Source organism: Kogia breviceps, chromosome 9 (genome assembly GCF_026419965.1).
Source record: "Kogia breviceps isolate mKogBre1 chromosome 9, mKogBre1 haplotype 1, whole genome shotgun sequence".
Taxonomy (NCBI): Eukaryota; Metazoa; Chordata; class Mammalia; order Artiodactyla; family Physeteridae; genus Kogia; species Kogia breviceps.
In genome coordinates, this window is record NC_081318.1 from 80,606,956 (window position 1) to 80,627,723 (window position 20,768).

A 20,768-nucleotide genomic window follows, 5' to 3' on the forward strand; every position below is an offset into this window, starting at 1 on the left:
ACCATAAAACCAATAAGCATGTGTATGTTGGCTTATCATTGTATCCATTCTTCCTAACAGAGTGCTTATCACAGAGTAGGGTGGAAAATAAAATATTTGTTGGTGAATGATAATTGGATAAATATATGCGTCGATAGAGAAAAGGATGAAACAATAAAGGATCTGACCTAGTATGAATAGCTTCTTCAGTAATGTAAAGATCCAAGATAAACACTAGAAAGAAATACATTGAATTCATTTCAATCACTCATATTTTCCCTTGTGTAATGTTATTACCATACACTCTTGTTGCCTACTTCTTTTACAAGAAAAATAGAATGGAAGTACATATAATATACGACATTTAGTTGTGTTAGCAAGTGTTCTTTTGCAAGCCTGGTAAGTAGTGAGCAATTGTCGGCAAACAACTTCTTGCATTTCACTTGACTTAATACTTCCTATATACTATATTAGAATTCTATTATTTTTATGTATGACTGTCTTCCTATAGTCCCCTGTAGTCTCATCTATTACCTCTTTTGGCCTAAAAATCTATAGTTGAGTAATACTTACCTACTTGCATTTCTTCCATACCCCTCTTGGTGCTTGCTTATCATCATACTTAACATACTTTATTGAAAGCATATAATTTATTAGTCTCCCCATGAGACCTTCCTCTCCTTAAGGGCTGGGACTGTATTTTATTCATCTGTGTATCCACAGGATGCGATAAGGTGTTTTGTAGCTGATAAACACTCAATAAATGACAATATGAGTAAATTATTGAACTAACCACTTAATTAATGGCATGACATATTCCTTAACTTTTTAATTAAATTGTTTCAGTTAAAACTCAGGTAATGGGAGAAATCAAGATTGCATTGAAGAAAGAAATGAAGACAGATGGGGAACAACTCATAGTTGAAATCCTCCAATGCAGAAATATCACCTACAAATTTAAATCTCCTGATCACTTACCAGGTATCTAATTTTATGATAATGAGCAATATAATGTATCTAGGAACTCTTTAGGATTATGTCCTAAATAGCCTAGAAAATGCTAATTAAAATTTGGGCTGTGTACCAAATATATCTGAAAAATATGAAATAAGAATGAATTTCTCTTATATAGAGCAAGTTGATATTTTACTAGTTAAAAATTAGATTTTTTCAACACAAATGTAGAATGATGTATTTATTACACAAAAAGAAAACATTTAAGTTGCGAAGAAAATTGGTATATATTTTAATTACTCTATGTTGTCTGAAACAAATTGTTCACAGGCTACTGGCTTTGTGTAAAATGTAGGAGAACTCTCTTTATACTATTACAACTCTTTCAATAGAAAATTTTATAATTAATGGACACTTAACAAGCTGAATTCTTATTTTCAGATTTATATGTGAAAATATATGTGATGAACATTTCTACCCAGAAAAAGGTGATCAAGAAAAAAACAAGAGTATGTAGACATGATCGAGAGCCTTCATTCAATGAAACTTTTAGATTCAGCCTAAATCCTGCTGGACATTCTCTTCAGGTAACTCATACTGTTCCGATTTTAGATTTTCTTTTATACTGTATTTATTGCCCATTTAATTATTCAATATTTCAATGCCAATCATACACTATGTGATATTTTATAAGTTAATTTTTAAAGGTAACTTCCCAGGGGCACTTTAAAATTCCCCAACCCACTCATCCCATCCATTTAGCCTCTCTTCTACCTACTCAGTTTCTTTTACATAGATTTTTTTCCGTGCTCACTGCCACACTAATCCTCTTTGGGTCCTCATCTTTGTTATGCAAATCATCTCAGCAGTATACCTGGCCTACTTGCCATCAATATCTTACCCTTTAATTCATTTTATCACACTGCTGGCAGAGGTATCTTTTAAAAACACTGGCTAGTTTACATTGAAACCCTCCAGTGATTCATCATTATCCTGACTCATTCAGAGTCCTCTAAGGTGAGTTCTAATTGTATTGACTTAATTTCATCTCCTTGTATACATTTCCACTCACTCTTGACCCCAGTCAAACCAGAATCTTGAAATCAGGTTAAACCTCTAATTCTTTGCTCATATTTTTCCTCTCCTTCAATACTCCCTTCTCCATCTCTTTCCATCTATCACAATTTTCCATATCTTTCTATGTAAACTCAGCTCTTTAATAATGACCCTGGGTGTAATTTATCACACCTTTTTCACATAATGTTTTGCTTATCTCATTAGGCCATTAATCCCAGTCTTATACAACAATTTGTATACTTACCTCTCACTGCTTCTGTACTATCAGCTTCTCTAGTGCAAGGCTTGATTTTCTTTGCTCTTTGTTTTGTAGCCTAGCACAATGCTTGTACGTAGTATATCTTTAGTAGATACAGAGACATGTAATGAAAGAGGAAAAAGGAGGAGGGAGGGAAGAGATGAAAACATGTGGGAAGAGAAGACCATGGTACTGGCACTTAGAGGCCTGTAGTAGAGACCTATATAAGAGATATTGCAAAGCAAAAACTGAACTGAGAGGATTAACTGACATTAGAATTGAAGGGAATAAAATAATTAAAGGGTACTCTGAAATCTGTGTGAACAAATGTGTCAGTCACAGAGATTGAGTAGTTACAGAAGGGATGGATAAGGAGAAAGAACATGAGTTTGTCTGAAATGTGATAAACTTGATAGGAAGGCAGGATCCAAGTAAAACATATAATGTGCCATTTGAAATTCCCAAACCAGAGGCTAAAAGAGACAGAAAAGTAGATTTTGAAGTCAGAAACGCAACAGTAAATTTTAGTCAGGAATAAAGATGAATTATCTGAAGGAGATTCCGAAAAGAAAGAGAGAGCATGAGAGAATTGTCAAGGATTAATGGTTATCTCCATCTCAATTTCTCTACCTTTCTTTCAACTGATCCCTAAAAGAAAAAAATTTCTTGAGTATGAGATCCCATGGTATTTCAACTAGTGTAAGCTCTACATATGACAAGAAGCCACTTTGGTAGTGCTTCCTATAATAAAATTCCCAGTAAATTAAACGGCATTTAAAGTCAATGTTATGTTCTATCCACCTTGTAAACTTGTATTTATGTACTCACCACTCAAATAATTCTGTATTTGAGTTAATATTTCATTAAGTAATAAAACATACACCTAGCAAATTTCTTTTTTGAAACTTTCAATCAGTTTAATCACAAACCTAGTTAGAATTAGCTAGGTTTATCTAGCTAGGTAATATTATCTAGAATTCTCCTGTCCTTCAGGATATGTCTTTGCCTTTGGGAAATGTTGAAGTAAATTAATTAATATTATGCAAATCTTTTGAGGACATGTTAGTTATTAGTTCTCCTACAAGTATGCCTGCTACTTCTCTCACCCTCACCCTTTCTTGTCTCTGTTACTTCTTTGATGAGCAAATGTCCATAAAAGAGGTTGAAAATATACACACAAATATATATAATTTTGGCTATTTTTTCTAGATTTTACTTTTTTCCAATGGAGGGAAGTTTATGAAAAAGACCTTGATTGGTGAAGCCTGTATCTGGCTAGACAAAGTGGATCTCAGAAAAAGAATAGTCAACTGGCACAAACTTTTGGTCAGTCCTACTCAAACCCACTGAAGAAATGTGTCTGCTCAGGGTATAGAAAGTGCTTTAAACAGTCTTAAATGAAGACTGTAGTTGAATACTATTGTTCTAAGCTATGTTTTCAGGGGTAACCATGAGAAGAGGAACAAAAGACAAAAACATACTCAAAGGCTTGCAAATGTACTGTTGTGGAACATAGAAAAAAAAAACTCAAATGAAAAAGTTCATATATTGAAGAGAAGAAAAAAAGTTCTGAAACCTTGGATTTCTTGTGGCTGTCAAGAATAACAGTGAGAGAAATTTTGTTTACTTAATGCAAAAAGTTTTGAGTAGAGTTGAGCAGCTATCTAAAGGCTGAGGCTCAAAGATTAATGTTTTCTAATGCAGGCAAAAGTAATCCTTTATGCAAAAGAACTTGGTTGAAAGGAAAAAACTAATGGAACAAATCTCAGTTTTCAAAAGTCTCTTCTTCATCTTATCTTCTCAGACAACTAACTGTTTTGAGATTCTGACATAGGATACACCTACAATATGTGTCCAGACTAGAAGTAAGGAGCTTGTGTTTACAGGAAAAAAGGAACCAGGGATGTAGAAATTATAGCTTTTAGATCATGTTGTATATGTTTTCTCTGTGTCTAAATGTTACAAGGGTGAACACCACCAGTTTTAGCATTCATGTTGTAAAAGCACACTAGTAAAACTTGAAATAAAGTATAGTTAAGACAATACTAAGTAGAAATGAAATTACATTTATCTAGAAATAAAGCCATGACTGGCTAACAAAAAAGAATATTGCCCCACAAACTATTGGAACCTTGGTTGAAACATCAAAAACTCCATAATTTACCCTTAATCCAAGACATTTTCAGTCTACATAACAAAGGACCTAGATTAAATTGGTATGTTCTAGGAAGCATGATAACTTGTTGTTTGTGGAATTGCGAATAAATGTATTATCCCATATATTTTCTTTCTCTTGAATGATATATGGACAGAGAGAAAACTCTTCCTCTGGCAAACAAATCATATTAATCTGTGACAATGATTAAAATGGTGTCATTTCCTGCTCTTCCACAATGGTCTTTTTTTTCCCTTAATACATTAACTTGTAAAATGAAAACCCTGACCCTAAATTCAAGTTCTCTTTAGTGCTCTATTTTCCTACTTTAGTGACAATATCACAGTGATCAAGTTCATCAATGTTGGGAAAATATGTGAAAAATCAACATTATATTAAGGTGAAAATATCCTTTGAGCTATTTTAATAATATGGAATAAAAGGACCAACGTCTAAGTCATTAAAATGAAGCATCCTCTTCCCCATCAACCAACAACGTGAACAAAGGAGGTAACGTGGACTTATAGGAGATGCACTCAGCTAGGATTAAAAGCCTGGCTTCTGGTCTTGGTTCTGCCACTGATGAACTGTGTCACCTTGCACATGTCACTTAAACTCAATTTTCCTCAGTTTTCTTATTTGTGGGAAAATATAATTATATATTCCTAGCCTTCCTAATGGGATGTTGGGATGCTCAAACTAAGTGATCTATGAGAGAAGATGAAAGCACATTTCCAAATATAGTTTTATACACATAAGTGAGGAATAAGTATTATGCAGTTTTTTATTTGCCAATTTTTATATGTGAAAAAGCATCTTCCAAACCAATAGCAAGCACTGACATGAATAAAAGCAGTATATTGGCTCCAAAACTAATTTTTTCTTTAAAATATAAACTTTCATTTAACCTAAAAAGGGAGAAAATTCAATGAAAATGATTTGCAAATCGGGTTATCATTAAATTAAATAAATTATGCCAATCTTATCCTATTTCAATATCCACAAAAATAAATTGCTTCTCTGTGAATTCTGAGCTTAAGAGCTGACTCTTTATTCAAAGGTGAGGTTTTAGTGGGATTAGAGAAACCATCTCCAAATATATTGCTCAGATATTGAATCTTCTCATTTTTAAAGGAAAACATACTTGAAATCTGAGAGGAATTGATTAAATTTAAGACATTAAAAATAATTTCTAATAAATACCAGGTTACATATCTTTATTATATTCATAAAGAAATACAAAATCACTCCTTTACAATCTAAGAAAGATAAGTCACTTTTCTTCCCTCTATTTTTTAAGACCCTGTCCCCCCAAAATGCAATGTCATTTATCATTGATATTGCTGTAAAATAAACGTGCGGCGAGGGGATCGCTAAGGATTTGATATTGCTGGGATTTTATTTTTAGAGACAACTAGATCTGCTGATGGTTGCCATGGATATTTCCAGCAGAATTTAGCACTTTAGGAAGCTTATAATCTTCACTCATAACTGGGGAAGGGAAGGGTTCAGGAAGATCTCTTTCTGCCATAAAAAGGCTCTGCTGTTTGTCCTTAAAAGGAAACTCTGGCTCCCGTGGGTCCTCTTCTTCAGCCACTTACATCCAGAAGTGTGCATGAGAGGTGTATGACCAGTTAATTTACTTCATTCCAGTTGCAGTTTCTTTTAGGATACACAAAAGGAGGTGCCACCAAAACAAAGGTCATACCTTGGTAGCTATTTGACCTGAAAAAGTAGTCTTTCCATTGCAGGTGCCCCTCTGTTCCAACAACTGGTGATGGGGCCAGGCCAATCCAGAGAGTTAAGTGACAGGGCTTCTTTTTGTGCACCAGCATCCCCCTTCAGAGAGCATAAGTGTGCCAAGTTTGCAGCTGACCAAACATCTAGGTTGTACTGGAATTATTCTATGCAACACTGATCCTTCTACAAATGCGTTTCTTCTGAATGATATTGATTACCCTTCTTATAACAAAACTATTTCTTTTTTAATTGCAAATAGGGCTCTTGGTGTTTTTTACTTTTTGTATATATCACAACACATGATTTTCCACTTTTTATTTCATTTATTTTACCAGAATTAGCTTTTTTTATCCTAATGGAGACAAAGTTTGTAATCTCTAAATAACATGTGATTAGTCTGACTATAGCACTAACACCTTGAAAAGCATCTTAATTTTTCCTACAACTTCACTGAGTCATCAGAGATGGAAGTTGCTTCTTGGTTTAAAATTCGGTCCTCAAGAAACCTTTAGCTGTGAAGCAAAAGCACAGAGTGAATTTTTACAAAAGACAGCAATATCTAGAATGGTCGTGACAGACACAGACAACACTAGGAGCAAGAAGTTGGTGTTTCCCTGTTTTACTTAAGGTTAAGGAGATTTTTGGTGACTCTGAACTCTTTATCACTTCAGTTTAAAGGAAAGAGTATCCAAGACTAAGGGGTAGTGATTGTCTTTGCTCCTTAATGTTGCCCATATTGTAATTAATCACACTAGTAAATGCATATTTTCAGCATATCAGTGGATTTAATTTTGTGGATCACACACATTAAGATAGTCATACTGTGGGAATATTATAGCTGGTAACCAGCTGATATTGATTCTTATTATAGGAATGGCTGTGATGATCGTGGTGATAGAGGTAGTGAACTAGGTTGGTGGTGATGTGAAATAAAATGAAATAATATACAATATTCTGCCCAATTTATTAGAAATGATTTGATCAGTGTTTCACTTCATTAAGATATCATAAAGATGTTTATAGTATTTTTTTACTTTATTATTTAAATCATAACTAACAATATTTTTAAAAACTTATTTTCATTGCTACAATGTCTAATATTCCAAGCAGCCAACTACAGCTATATATGTGTTTATAACTCCATGTGTGACAGTGATTTTTCCCTCTTTTTGAGCTTGGAGCTGGAAGTAAAAGAAAGCTCAATGAATAATTATGAGCTGTCTCTTTAATAATAACTTGCCTTTGATGTAACACAAGAATGAATGAGTGAAACAGATATTCTCATTGAATATGACACATTGATGTTTCCTGTATGTTCCATGTTGTTGTTATTATTAAAGATATACCCTTTAAATCAAAAGCATTTAATCAAATGATTCCTTATCTGATACGTAGATTGACAGCATTTTCTTAATTCGCTACCCTGTACATAACTATACATTTGGTAAACTAGACGAAGTTGAAATATTAAATCCTTGTGGCATTCAGCATGTGAATATGATTCTTGTTTGATTGTGTCTGTATATTTGTTGGTGATGTGCTCAGGTGCTCCCACTATCAATTAATGTGTGTGCTGATATCCTAACAAAAACACATCTGATGTTAAAGGAAATAAATTTCTTGTCTGAAAAAATAAAAACCTAATAAAATTGATTTCAAGATAAAAAATAGAGTACTTGGAGATATGTCTTGTTTCTAACTGTATGTTGCATGCTGTGTTGGTGATTTGCTAATGTGTCCTTTTTTTTCTGTTCTACCCAAATCTCTCTGGAAAATCTAATGAACAAATAAAAATTCTTGGGCTAAAGGTTGTATAAATTGAACTGAAATATATGAGATTTGTATAAAAAATGCTTGTAAATCTGTCTTGAGTTTTACTTTATGTAAAAATATGTCTTGGTTTTGTGATTGTATACAAGAAGTATCTTGATAACTTATGCAAATTGTGTTGTATAAAGGCTGTGGCCTCAGCCTTGCTAATAAATATTGAAAATGTCAACTTCGACTTCTTGTGTTTATCAGCTTGATAGATTGATACTTAATATAGACATGGAACTTTCTGGAACATTTTCTCTGAAAATTATATGATGGATACATTCACTCACCCAGTTTAAAAAGTATGTTTTAAACAGCACAGTTACAGAAACAGAATTAAACAAATGTATAACTTAATAAATTACTACATCAGACATTCTTATAACCACCACCCAGATCAAGAAATTGAACTTTAACATATTTGATACATTTTAATTCATTGAAGTTGTTACTCTTATTAATCCTCAAATTTACCCTCTTGGGCCAGCGGGTACATCTTTGAATGGACTTATATGTATCTTAGTTTATTCGATAACTTTCTCTCTATGGCAAGAATGTTATATATCATTTCTTTAACCTTAAAACATAAGAAATCTACTTAACTTGAATTTTTACTTTTTTTCTTTCTATTTATCTCTATAAAATAATTAAATTTAGGAATGCATTGAACTGATTGATCAACTTTATCTAATGTGCTATCCCTTCTCATTGTTTTGCTAAGATCAAATGTAAAATAGATGCCAATACCAAAAGCCAAAATTTAACAAACCCAATCGAAGAGTGTATAAAAGTGGTAGACTCATGGCCATGTTGAATTATCCCAGTTACACAAGATTATTTCAGTATTGGAAAATGAATTAATGAAATCTAGTACATTAATATATTAAAGTATAAAATAGTAAGATGGTGGAAAACATTTGATAAAATGCAACATCTATTTATATCTATAAATTGAACAGCTGAACAAAATAATGGGACCAGCCGACTCACACAGGAATGGACACTTCATATCTAACAGAGGAGATAAAGCAGAGCTGCAAAAAAGCATAAACTTTCTAAGCACGGGTCAGTTGGGTGGCCACTTGAAAAAGGTGTTTGGCAAAATAAGGTTAATTAGAACATGTGTAGCCTGTTTTGAGTGGAATGATGGGGACAGAACCAGTTTTTTTAATGGACTCAACAAATATTTAATACTTTTTAGACCTTTGGATTGTATCAAGGGTAGACTGAAAACTCTTGGACAGAAGTGGACCTGCACAGTCCACAGGTAGAATTTCTTAATTTTGGAGCCTAAGCTTTTGAAAGGTTTTTAGGACTTTCAGCTGATGAGCTCAGCCACACCCACGCAGAGTATTGAGGATTATCAATTTAATTAAAGTCAGCTGTTTAGAGATGTTAACTATCTCTACAAAATGCCATCACAGCAGTGCCTCCATTCGTGTTTGGATGAATAACTGGGTGCTGCAGCCTAGCCAGGCTGATACAGAAAACTGCTCACCACAGGTAGGATGGAGAAATGTAAAAGTTTTTGTTTTGGTTGGTTGGTTCGTTCGTTCGTTCGTTCGTTCGCTCGTTCGCTGGTGGATTGGTTTGATTTGTTCTTTTGTTTGTTTGTTTTTAACGCCTCAGTGGGTTTTTTTTTTTTCTTAACATCTTTATTAGAATATAATTGCTTTACAATAGAGTGTTAGTTTCAGCTTTATATCAAAGTGACTCAGCCATACATATACATATATCCCAATATCTCCTCACTCTTGCGTTTCCCTCCCACCCTCCCTAACCCACCCCTGTAGGTGGTCACAAAGCACCGAGCTGATCTGCCTGGGCTATGCAGTTCCTTCCCACTAACTATCTGTTTTACATTTGGTAATATATATAAGTTCATGCCACTCTCTCACTTCAGCAAAGCTTACCCTTCCCCCTTCCCGTGTCCTCAAGTTCATTCTCTACATCTGCATCTTTATTCCTGTCCTGCCCCTAGGTTCTGCAGAACCTTTTTTTTTTTTTTTAGAGTCCATATATATGTGTTAGCATACGGTATTTGTTTTTCTCTTTCTGACTTACTTCACTCTGTAGGACAGACTCTAGGTCCTTCCACCTCATTACAAATATCTCAATTTCATTTCTTTTTATGGCTGAGAAATATTCCATTGTATATTTGTGCCACATCTTCTTTATCCATTCATCTGTCAATGAAAACTTAGTTTGCTTCCATATCCTGGCTATTGTAAATAGAGCTGCAATGAACACTGTGGTACATGACTCTTTTTGAATTATGGTTTTCTCAGGGTATATGCCCAGTAGTGGGAATGCTGGGTCGTATGGTAGTTCTATTTTTAGCTTTTAAGGAACCTCCATAGTGTTCTCCATAGTGGCTGTATCAAATTACATTCCCACCAACATTGTAGGAGCGTTTCCTTTTCTCCACACCCTTTCCGGCATTTATTGTTTGTAGGTTTTTTAATTTATTTATTTATTTTGCGGTACGCGGGCCTCTCACTGTTGTGGCCTCTCCCGTTGCGGAGCACAGGCTCCAGACGCGCAGGCTCAGTGGCCATGGCTCACGGGCCCAGCCGCTCCGCGGCATGTGGGATCTTCCCGGACCGGGGTACGAACCCGTCTGCCCTGTATCGGCAGGCGGACTCTCAACCACTGCGCCACCAGGGAAGCCCTGTTTGTAGATTTTTTGATGATGGCCATTCTGACCTATGTGAGGTGATACCTTGTAATTTTGGTTTGCATTTCTCTAATGATTAGTGATGTTGAGCATCCTTTCATGTGTTTGTTGGCAATCTGTATATCTTCTTTGGAGAAATGTCTATTTAGGTCTTCTGCCCATTTTTGGATTGGGTTGTTTGTTTTTTTGATATTGAACTGCATGAGCGGCTTGTAAATTTTGGAGATTAATCCTTTGCCAGTTGCTTCGTTTGCAAATATTTTCTCCCATTCTGAGGGATGTCTTTTTTTGTTTTACATCTTTATTGGAGTATAATTGCTTTAAAATTGTGTGTTAGTTTCTGCTTTATAACAAAGTGAATCAGCTATACATATACATATATCCCCATATCTCTTCCTTCTCGCGTCTCCTTCCCTCCCACCCTCCCTATCACACCCCTCTAGGTGGTAACACAGCACCGAGCTGATTTCCCTGTGCTTTGCGGCTGCTTCCCACTAGCTATCGGTTTTACATTTAGTAGTGTATAAATGTTCATGCCACTCTCTCACTTCGTCCCAGCTTACGCTTTCCCCTCCCCGTGTCCTCAAGTCCTTTGTATAGTAGGTCTGTGTCTTTATTCCCATCCTGCCCCTAGGTTATTCATGACCATTTTTTTTTTTTAGAGTCCATATATATGTGTTAGCATACGGTATTTGTTTTTCTCTTTCTGACTTACTTACTTCACTCTGTATGACAGACTCTAGGTCCATCCACTTCACTACAAATAACTCGGTTTTGTTCCTTTTTATGGCTGAGTAATATTCCATTGTATATATATGCCACATCCTCTTTATCCATTCATCTATTGATGGACACTTACGTTGCTTCCATGTCCTGGCTTTGTAAATAGAGCTGCAATGAACATTTTGGTACATGACTGTTTGAATTATGGTTTTGTCAGGGTATATGCCCAGTAGTGGGATTGCTAGGTCATATGGTAGTTCTATTTTTAGTTTTTTAAGGTCAAGTACATTTTTATAATGATTTCCTGGCCATATGCATATGTATATCCCTATATCCCCTCCCTCTTTTGTCTCCCTCCCACACTTCCTATCCTACCCTTCTAGCTGGTCACAAATCACTGAGCTGATCTCCCGGTGCTATGCGGCTGCTTTCCACTAGCTATCTATTTTACATTTGGTAGTGTATTTATGTCCATATATACACTACCACTCTCACACTTTGTCCCAGCTTACCCTTCCCCCTCCCCGTGTCCTCAAGTCCATTCTCTAGTAGGTCTGCGTCTTTATTCCCATCTTGCCCCTAGGTTCTTCATGACCTTTTTTTTTTTTTGATTCCATATATATGTGTTAGCATACGGTATTTGTTTTTCTCTTTCTGACTTACTTCACTCTGTATTACAGACTCTAGGTTCCTCCACCTCACTACAAATAACTCAGTTTCATTCCTTTTTATGGCTGAGTAATATTCCATTGTACATATGTGCCACATCTTCTTTATCCATTCATCTGTTGATGGACACTTAGGTTGCTTCCATGTCCTGGCTATTGTAAATAGAGCTGCAATGAACATTTTGGTACATGACTCTGTTTGAATTATGGTTTTCTCAGGGTATATGCCCAGTAGTGGGATTGTTGGGTCGTATGGTAGTTCTATTTTTCTTTTTTTAAGGAACCTCCATACTGTTCTCCATAGTGGCTGTATCAGTTTACATTCCCACCAACAGTGCAAGAGGGTTCCATTTTCTCCACAACCTCTCCAGCATTTATTATTTGTAGATTTTTGATGATGGCCATTCTGACTGGTGTGAGGTGATATCTCATTGTAGTTTTGATTTGCATTTTGCTAATGATTAATGATGTTGAGCATTCTTTCAAGTGTTTGTTAGCAATCTGTATATCTTCTTTGGAGAAATGTCTATTTAGGTCTTCTGCCCATTTTTGGATTGGGTTGTTTGTTTTTTTGTTATTGAGGTGCATGAGCTGCTTGTACATTTTGGAGATTAATCCTTTGTCAGTTGCTTCATTTGCAAATATTTTCTCCCATTCTGAGGTTGTCTTTTTGTCTTGTATATGGTTTCCTTTGCTGTGCAAATTCTTTTAAGTTTCATTAGGTCACATTTGTTTGTTTTATTTCCATTTCTCTAGGAGGTGGGTCAAAAAGGATCTTGCTGTGATTGATGTCACAGAGTATTCTGTGTATGTTTTCCTCTAAGAGTTTTACAGTGTCTAGCCTTAGATTTAGGTCTTCAATCCATTTCGAGTGTATTTTTGTGTATGGAGTTAGGGAGTGTTCTAATTTCATTCTTTTATACGTATCTGTCCAGTTTTCCCAGCACCACTTATTGAAGAGGCTCTCCTTTCTCCATTGCATATTCTTGCCTCCTTTATCAATGATAAGGTGACCATATGTGTGTGGGTTTATCTCTGGGCTTTCTATCCTCTTCCATTGATCTATATTTCTGTTTTTGTACAAGTACCATACTGTCTTGATTACTGTAGCTTTGTAGTAGAGTCTGAAGTCTGGGAGCCTGATTCCTCCAGCTACGTTTTTCTTTCTCAACATTTTTTTGGCTATTGGGCATCTTTTGTGTTACCATAAAAATTGTGAAATTTTTTGTTCTAGTTCTGTGTAAAATGCCATTGGCAGTTTGATAGGGATTGCATTGAATCTGTAGATTGCTTTGGGTAGTACAGTTATTTTCACAATGCTGATTCTTCCAATCCAAGAACATGGTATATCTCTCCATTTGTTTGTATCAACTTTAATTTCTTTCATCAGTGTCTTATAGTTTTCTGCATACAGGTCTTTTGCCTCCTTAGGTAGGTTTATTCCTATGTATTTAATTCCTTTTGTTGCAGTGGTAAATAGGAGTGTTTCCTTAATTTCTCTTTCAGATTTTTCATCATTAGTGTATAGGAATGCAAGAGATTTCTGTGCATTAATTTTGTATCCTTGCTACTTTAGCAGATTCATTGATTAGCTCTAGTAGTTTTCTGGAAGCATCTTTAAGATTCTCTCTATATAGTATCATGTCATCTGCAAACAGTGACATTTTACTTCTTTTCTGATTTGGATTCCTTTTATTTCTTTTCCTTCTTGGATTGCTGTGGCTAAAACTTCCAAAACTATGTTGAATAATAGTGGTGAGAGTTGGCAACCTTGTAATGTTCCTGATCTTAGAGGAAGTGGTTTTAGTTTTTCACCATTTGAGAATGTTGTTGGCTGGTGGTTTGTCATATATCGCTTTTATTATGTTGAAGTAATTTCCCTCTATAACTACTTTCTGGAGGGTTTTTATCATAAATGTTGTTGAATTTTGTCAAAAGCTTTTATTGCATCTATTGAGATGATCATATGGTTTTTATCCTTCAGTTGGTTAATATGGTGTATCACATTGATTGATTTGTGTATATTGAAGAAACCTTGCATTCCTGGGATAAACCCCACTTGGTCATGGTGTATGACCCTTTTAATGTGCTGTTGGATTCTGTTTGATAGTATTTTGTTTAGGATTTTTGCATCTTTGTTCATCAGTGATATTGCCCTGTAGTTTTCTTTTTTTGTGACATCTTTGTCTGGTTTTGGTATCAGGGTGATGGTGGCCTCATAGAATGAATTTGGGAGTATTCCATCCTCTGCTATATTTTGGAAGATTTTGAGAATGATAGGTATTAGCTCTTCTCTAAATGTTTGATAGAATTCACCTGTGTAGCCATCTCGTCCTGGGCTTTTCTTTTTTGGAAGATTTTCAGTCACAGTATCAATTTCAGTGCTTGTGATTTGTCTGTTTATATTTTCTATTTCTTCCTGGTTCAGTCTTGGAAGGTTGTGCTTTTTTAAGAATTTGTCCATTTCTTCCAGGTTGTCCATTTTATTGGCATATAATTGCTTGTAGTAATCTCTAATAATCTTTTGTATTTCTGCAGTGTCAGTTACTTCTCCTTTTTCATTTCTAATTGTATTGATTTGAGTCTTCTCCCTTTTTTCTTGATGAGTCTGGCTAATGGTCTATGAATTTTCTTTATCTTCTCAAAGAACCAGCTTTTAATTTTATTGACTTTTGCTATGGTTTCCTTCATTTCTTTTTCATTTATTTCTGATTTCATCTTTATGATTTCTTTCCTTCTGCTAACTTTGTGGGTTTTTTATTATTATTATTCTTTCTTTAATTGCTTTAGGTGTAAGTTTAGGTTGTTTACTTGAGATTTTTCTTTTTTCTTGAGGTAGGATTGTATTGTTATAAAATTCCCTCTTAGAACTGCTTTTGCTGCATTCCTTAGATTTGGGGTTATTGTGTTTTCATTGTCAGTTGTTTCTAGGTATTTTTTAATTTCCCTTTCATTTCTTCAGTGAACTCTTGGTTGTTTAGGAATGTATTGTTTAACCTTCATGTGTTTGTATTTTTTACAGTTTTTTTCTTGTAATTGATATCTAGTCTTATAGCATTCTGGTAGGAAAAGATACTTGATACGATTTCAATTTTCTTAAATTTACCAAGGCTTGATTTGTGACCCAAGATATGATCTATCCTGGAGAATGTTCCATGAGCACTTGAGGAGAAAGTGTATTCTGTTGTTTTTGGATGGAATGTCCTATAAATATCAATTAAGTCCATCTTGTTTAATGTATTATTTAAAGCTTGTGTTTCCTTATTTATTTTCCTTTTGGATGATCTGTCCATTGGTGAAAGTGGGGTGTTAAAGTCCGCCAAAATGACTGTGTTACTGTCAATTTCCCCTTTTGTGGCTGTTAGCATTTACCTTATGTATTGAGGTGCTCCTACGTTGGGTTCATAAATATTTACAATTCTTATATCTTCTTCTTGGATTGATCCCATCATCATTATGTAGTGTCCTTCTTTGTTTCTTGTAATAGTCTTTATTTTAAAGTCTATTTTGTCTGTTATGAGAATTGCTACTCCAACTTTGTTTTGATTTCCATTTGCATGGAATATGTCTTTCCATCAACACACTTTCAGTCTGTATGTGTCCCTAGGTCTGAAGTGGGTCTCTTGTAGACAGCATATATACAGGTCTTGTTTTTGTGTCCATTCAGCCAGTCTATGTCTTTTGGTTGGAGCATTTGATCCATTTCATTTAAGGTAATTATCGTTATGTATTTTCCTATTACCGTTTTCTTCATTGTTTTGAGTTGGTTATTGGCTTTTCCTTCTCTTGTGTTTCCTGCCTAGAGAAGTTCCTTTAACATTTGTTGTAAAGCAGGTTATGTGGTGCTGCATTGTCTTAGCTTTTGCTTGTCTGTAAAGATTTTAATGTCTCTGTCAAATCTGAATGAGATCCTTGCTGGGTAGAGTAATCTTAGTTGTAGGTTTTTTCCCTTTCATCACTTTAAATATGTCCTGCCACACCCTTCTGGCTTGAAGAGTTTCTGCTGAAAGATCAGCTGTTAACCTTAGGGGGATTCCCTTGTATGGTATTTGTTGTTTTTCCTTTGCTGCTTTAAAATTTTTTCTTTGTATTTAATTTTTGATAGTTTGATTAATATGTCAGTGTGATTCTCCTTGGATTTATCCTTTATGGGACTCTGCACTTCCTGGACTTTATTGACTATTTCATTTCCCATTTAGGGAAGTTTCCAACTATAATCTCTTCAAATATTTTCTCAGTCCCTTTCTTTTTCACTTTTTCTTCTGGGACCCCTATAGTTTGAATGTTGGCATGTTTAATGTTGTCCCAGAGGTCTCTGAGACTGTCCTGAATTCTTTTCATTCTTTTTTCTTTATGCTTCTCTGTGGTAGTTATTTCCACTATTTTTTCTTCCAGGTCACTTATCCATTCTTCTGCCTCAGTTATTCTATTGATTCCTTCTAGAGAATTTTAAATTTCATTTATTGTGTTGTTCATCATTGTTTGTTTGATCTTTAATTCTTCTAGATCCTTGCTAAATGTTTCTTGTATTTTCTCCATTCTATTTCCAAGATTTGGGATCATCTTTTCTATCATTACTCTGAATTCTTTTTCCGGTAGACTGCCTATTTCCTCTTCATTTGTTTGGCCTGGTGGGTTTTTACCTTGCTCATTTATCTGCTGCATATTTCTCTGTCTTCTCATTTTGCTTAACTTACTGTGTTTGGGGTCTCCTTTTCTCAGCCTGCAGGTTCATAGTTCCTGTTGTTTTTTGTGTCTTCCCCCAGGGTTGGTTCAGTGGGTTGTGTAGGCTTCCTGGTGGAAGGGACTGATGCTTCTGTTCTGATGGATGAGGCTGGATCTTGTCTTTCTTCTGGGCAAGGCCACGTCCAGTGGTGTGTTTTGTGATGTCTGTAAACTTATTATGATTTTAGGCAGCCTCTCTGCTAATGGGTGGGGTTGTGTTCCTGTCTTGCTAGTTGTTTAGCATGGTGTGTCCAGCACTAGAGCTTGCTCGTCGTTGAGTGAAGCTGTTTCTTAACATTGAGATGGAGATCTCTGGGAGAACTCTTGTCGATTGGTATTACGAGTGGCCAGGAGGTCTCTGGTGGACCAATGTCCTGGACTTGGCTCTCCCACCTCAAAGGTTCAGGCCTGACACCCAGCCAGAGTACCAAGACCCTGTCAGCCACATGGCTCAGAAGAAAAGGAAGGAAATAAAGAAAAAAGAAAAATATAAAATAAATACAGTTATTAAAATTAAAATTTTTTAATTTATTAAAATTAAAAAATTTAAAAGTAATTTTAAAAAAGAAGAGAGCAGCCAAACCAATAAACAAATCCAATTATAACAAGTGCTAAAAACTATAATTAAAAAATGGACAGACAGAACCCTAGGACAAATGGTAAAAACAAAGCTATACAGACAAAATTGTACAAAGAAGCATACACATACACACTCTCAAAAAGAGAAAAAGGAATATATATATATATGTATACACACACACACACACACACACAGAGCAACCTAATCAATAAATCTACCAATGATAATAAGCTCTAAATACTAAACTAAGATAAACTAGGAACAAATTAGATGTGGAAAACAAATCCCAAGTCTAGAGGTGCTCCCAAAGTCCACCACCTCCGTTTTGGGATGATTCGTTGTCTCTTCAGGTATTCCACAGTTGCAGGGTACTTCAAGTTGATTGTGGAGCTTTAATCCACTGCTCCTGAGGCTGCTGGGAGAGATTTCCCTTTCTTTTCTTTGTTCGCACAGCTCCCTGGGTTCAGCTTTGGATTTGGCCCCGCCTCTGTGCGTAGGTCACCCAAGGGCGTCTGCTCTTCGCTCAGACAGGACGGGGTTTAAAGGAGCAGCTGATTCAGCTGCTCTGGCTCAGGCCAGGGGGAGGGAGGGGCACGGAGTGCAGGCCGATCCTGTGGCGGCAGAGGCTGGTGTGACGTTGCACCAGCCTGAGGTGCACCGTGCGTTCTCCTGGGGAAGTTGTCCCTGGATCACGGGACCCTGGCAGTGGCGGGCTGCACAGCCTCCCGGGAGGGGAGGTGTGGAGAGTGACCTGTGCTCACACACAGGCTTCATGGTGGCTGCAGCAGCAGCCTTAGCATTTCATGCCCATCTCTGGTGTCTGCGATGATAGCCACGGCTCGCGTCATCTCTGGAGCTTGTTTAGGCGGTGCTCTGAATCCCCTCTCCTCGTGCACCCCGAAACAATGGTATCTTGCCTCTTGAGCAGCTCCAGACTTTTTCCCGGACTCCCTCCCGGCTACCCGTGGTGCACTAACCCCTTCAGGCTGTGTTCACGCCACCAACCCCAGTCCTCTCCCTGGGATCAACGGAAGCCCAAGTCTCAGCTCCCAGCCCCTGCCTGCCCCGGCAGGTGAGCAGACGAGCCTCTCGGGCTGGTGAGTGCTGGTCGGCACCGATCCTCTGTGCGGGAGTCTCTCTGCTTTGCCCTCTGCACCGTGTTGCTGCGCTCTCCTCCGCGGCTCTGAAGCTTCCCCCCTCCACCCCCCCCGCGGTCTCCGTGAAGGGGCTTCTAGTGTGTGGAAACCTTACCTCCTTCACAGCTCCCTCCCATTGGTGCAGGTCCGATCCCTATTCTTTTGTCTGTGTTTATTCGTTTTTCTTTTGTCCTACCCAGGTACGTGGGGAGTTCCCTGCCTTTTGGGAAGTCTGATGTTTTCTGCCAGCATTCAGTAGATGTTCTGTAGGAGTTGTTTCACACGTAGATGTATTTTTGATGTATGTGTGGGAAGGAAGGTGATCTCCGCATCTTAGTCCTCCACCATCTTGAAGATCCTCCAGCTGGTTTGGTTTTTAATATGAGAGAAGATTGAGTAAATTGCAGTGTCAATGGAAAAAACAAATTTAAGAGGGAGTGATTCTCTACACTCCCTCTACATATAAAGAACAAACAAATAAGTTTGAGTATATGATCTGAAAAGGTGGAATGTTAATACTTGTTCAGCAGCTCCTCTTTAAAAGGAGAAAGAAAAACTTTTCTAAGGATTGATTCCCAGCCTTGACTACACATTAGAATCATATGAGGAGCTTTCAAAAACATGGATACCCAAACTCGAACCCAGACTGTTTAAACCAGCATCGCTGGTGTTTGAGCCCAGGCAGAAGTATTTTTTGAAAGCTCCCCAGGTGCTATTACAAATGTGGAGCCAAGGTTTAAAACTACTACCCTAATGAAACAAAAAAAGAAAGGGAGATCATTAGTACAGAAGTAGACTTTTTTTTTTTTTTTTTTTTTTTTTTTTTTTTTTTTTTTTCCAGTACACGGGCCTCTCACTGCCGTGGCCTCTCCCGTTGTGGAGCACAGGCTCCGGACATGCAGGCTCAGCAGCCATGGCTCATGGGCCTAGCTGCTCCATGGTATGTGGGATCTTCCCGGACCGGGACACGAAGCTGTGTCCCCTGCATCGGCAGGCGGACTCTCAACCACTGCACCACCAGGGAAGCCCCTGGAAGTAGACATTTTAAGTTTGATAGGAAGAGGTTAAGAGTATTTCCTTCTGATGGCTATATTTTTCTCAGTGAGCTATGAGGTCATCTGCTTTGAGTGAAGAGGAAATGAATAGAAGTTAGATATTTGAAGAGCAAAGGAGGTTTAAAATAGTCCTGGAAATGAGTGGGAGAGCAAGTAGACAGGAAGAGAAGTATGCTGTGCTGTATTGAAGGCTCTTTGGAGCTTAGTGACAGCATGTAGTCACACCAATCTTCCTTCCATATGGCTTTCCCCAGCCTTGACTTGGTTTATTTCTAGGAGTAGAGCACAGACACTGTAAATTTTAATTAAATGAATTAGACAAAAAGACAGATGTGCAAGGGAGCACAGGTCTCAGGACCTTTACATTGCGAGACCATAGAAGGTATAAGTGTTTTGGTTTATTTGGCTGTGTCAGGTCTTAGTTGCGGCAAGGGGGATCTTTTTTGAGGCATACAGGACCTTTCATTGTAGCAAATGGGCCCTCTTGTTGAGGCACACGAGCTCAGTAGTTGTGGCATGTAGGCTTAGTTGCACCACTGAGTGTGGGATCTTAGTTCCCCGACCAGGGATCGAACCCACCCATGTTCCCTGCATTAGAGGGTGGAGTCTTTACCACTGGACCACCTGGGAAGTCCTGGTATAATTGTTAAGGAGGGAAGTAAAGAAAGTGAATGACGATTGGATTGGGTAAAAGAATAACATAAAAAATTAAGTAAGATGGAATAACTAATTCTTCCTGGGAAAATCAGGGAAATTTTACAGAAGTATAAGTAAAGTCTTAGAAGGGGACTAGAATTTACCAGTTGAAACAAGAGACTAAGAATTAGGCTAAGGGAATATTGTAAACAAGTGTTGTGAAAACACATTGTTTATTTCAAAAATACTGAGAAACTGTATTTCCAAAGCACAGTTTACAATGGTAAAGAAGACCTGAAAATCGAGGTTTATAAAGTATCAGGATCAGATTGCATAAACTGTCATAAATTCTGATTTTTGATAATAATGGTATTGTTATAAAATAAGTGTTATGATTCCAGTGGGGCAATATCTGATTCTATCTTTTATTAATTGAAAATTTTGCAAATAATACATTTCTAAACATATTTTAGTCTCTATTCTTCAAAGAATGTTTCCAAAAACAAGAGATTACCATTTTCTTCAAAATATACAGTATTGCACCTAAAAGTTTGAAAAATGATACCTAAACCAGAGACAATAACTGATTATTAGCAAAACTGACCAATTT

The 20,768-nt window shown here is 36.7% G+C and overlaps 1 protein-coding gene across 3 annotated transcripts in view; it reads left to right on the plus strand.

Annotated features, from left to right (window-relative positions):
- Positions 1-8,140, plus strand: part of PCLO (piccolo presynaptic cytomatrix protein) — a 378,181-nt gene extending 370,041 nt beyond the window's left edge. For all 3 annotated transcript variants that reach the window (XM_067042711.1, XM_059074371.2, XM_067042713.1), the window contains 3 exons: positions 826-960; positions 1,375-1,520; positions 3,458-8,140. In XM_067042711.1, coding sequence (XP_066898812.1) covers positions 826-960; positions 1,375-1,520; positions 3,458-3,598 — 422 coding nt within the window. In that variant the 3' untranslated portion in view covers positions 3,599-8,140. The remainder of the gene's footprint in view (positions 1-825; positions 961-1,374; positions 1,521-3,457) is intronic.
- Positions 8,141-20,768: the final 12,628 nt, after the last annotated feature.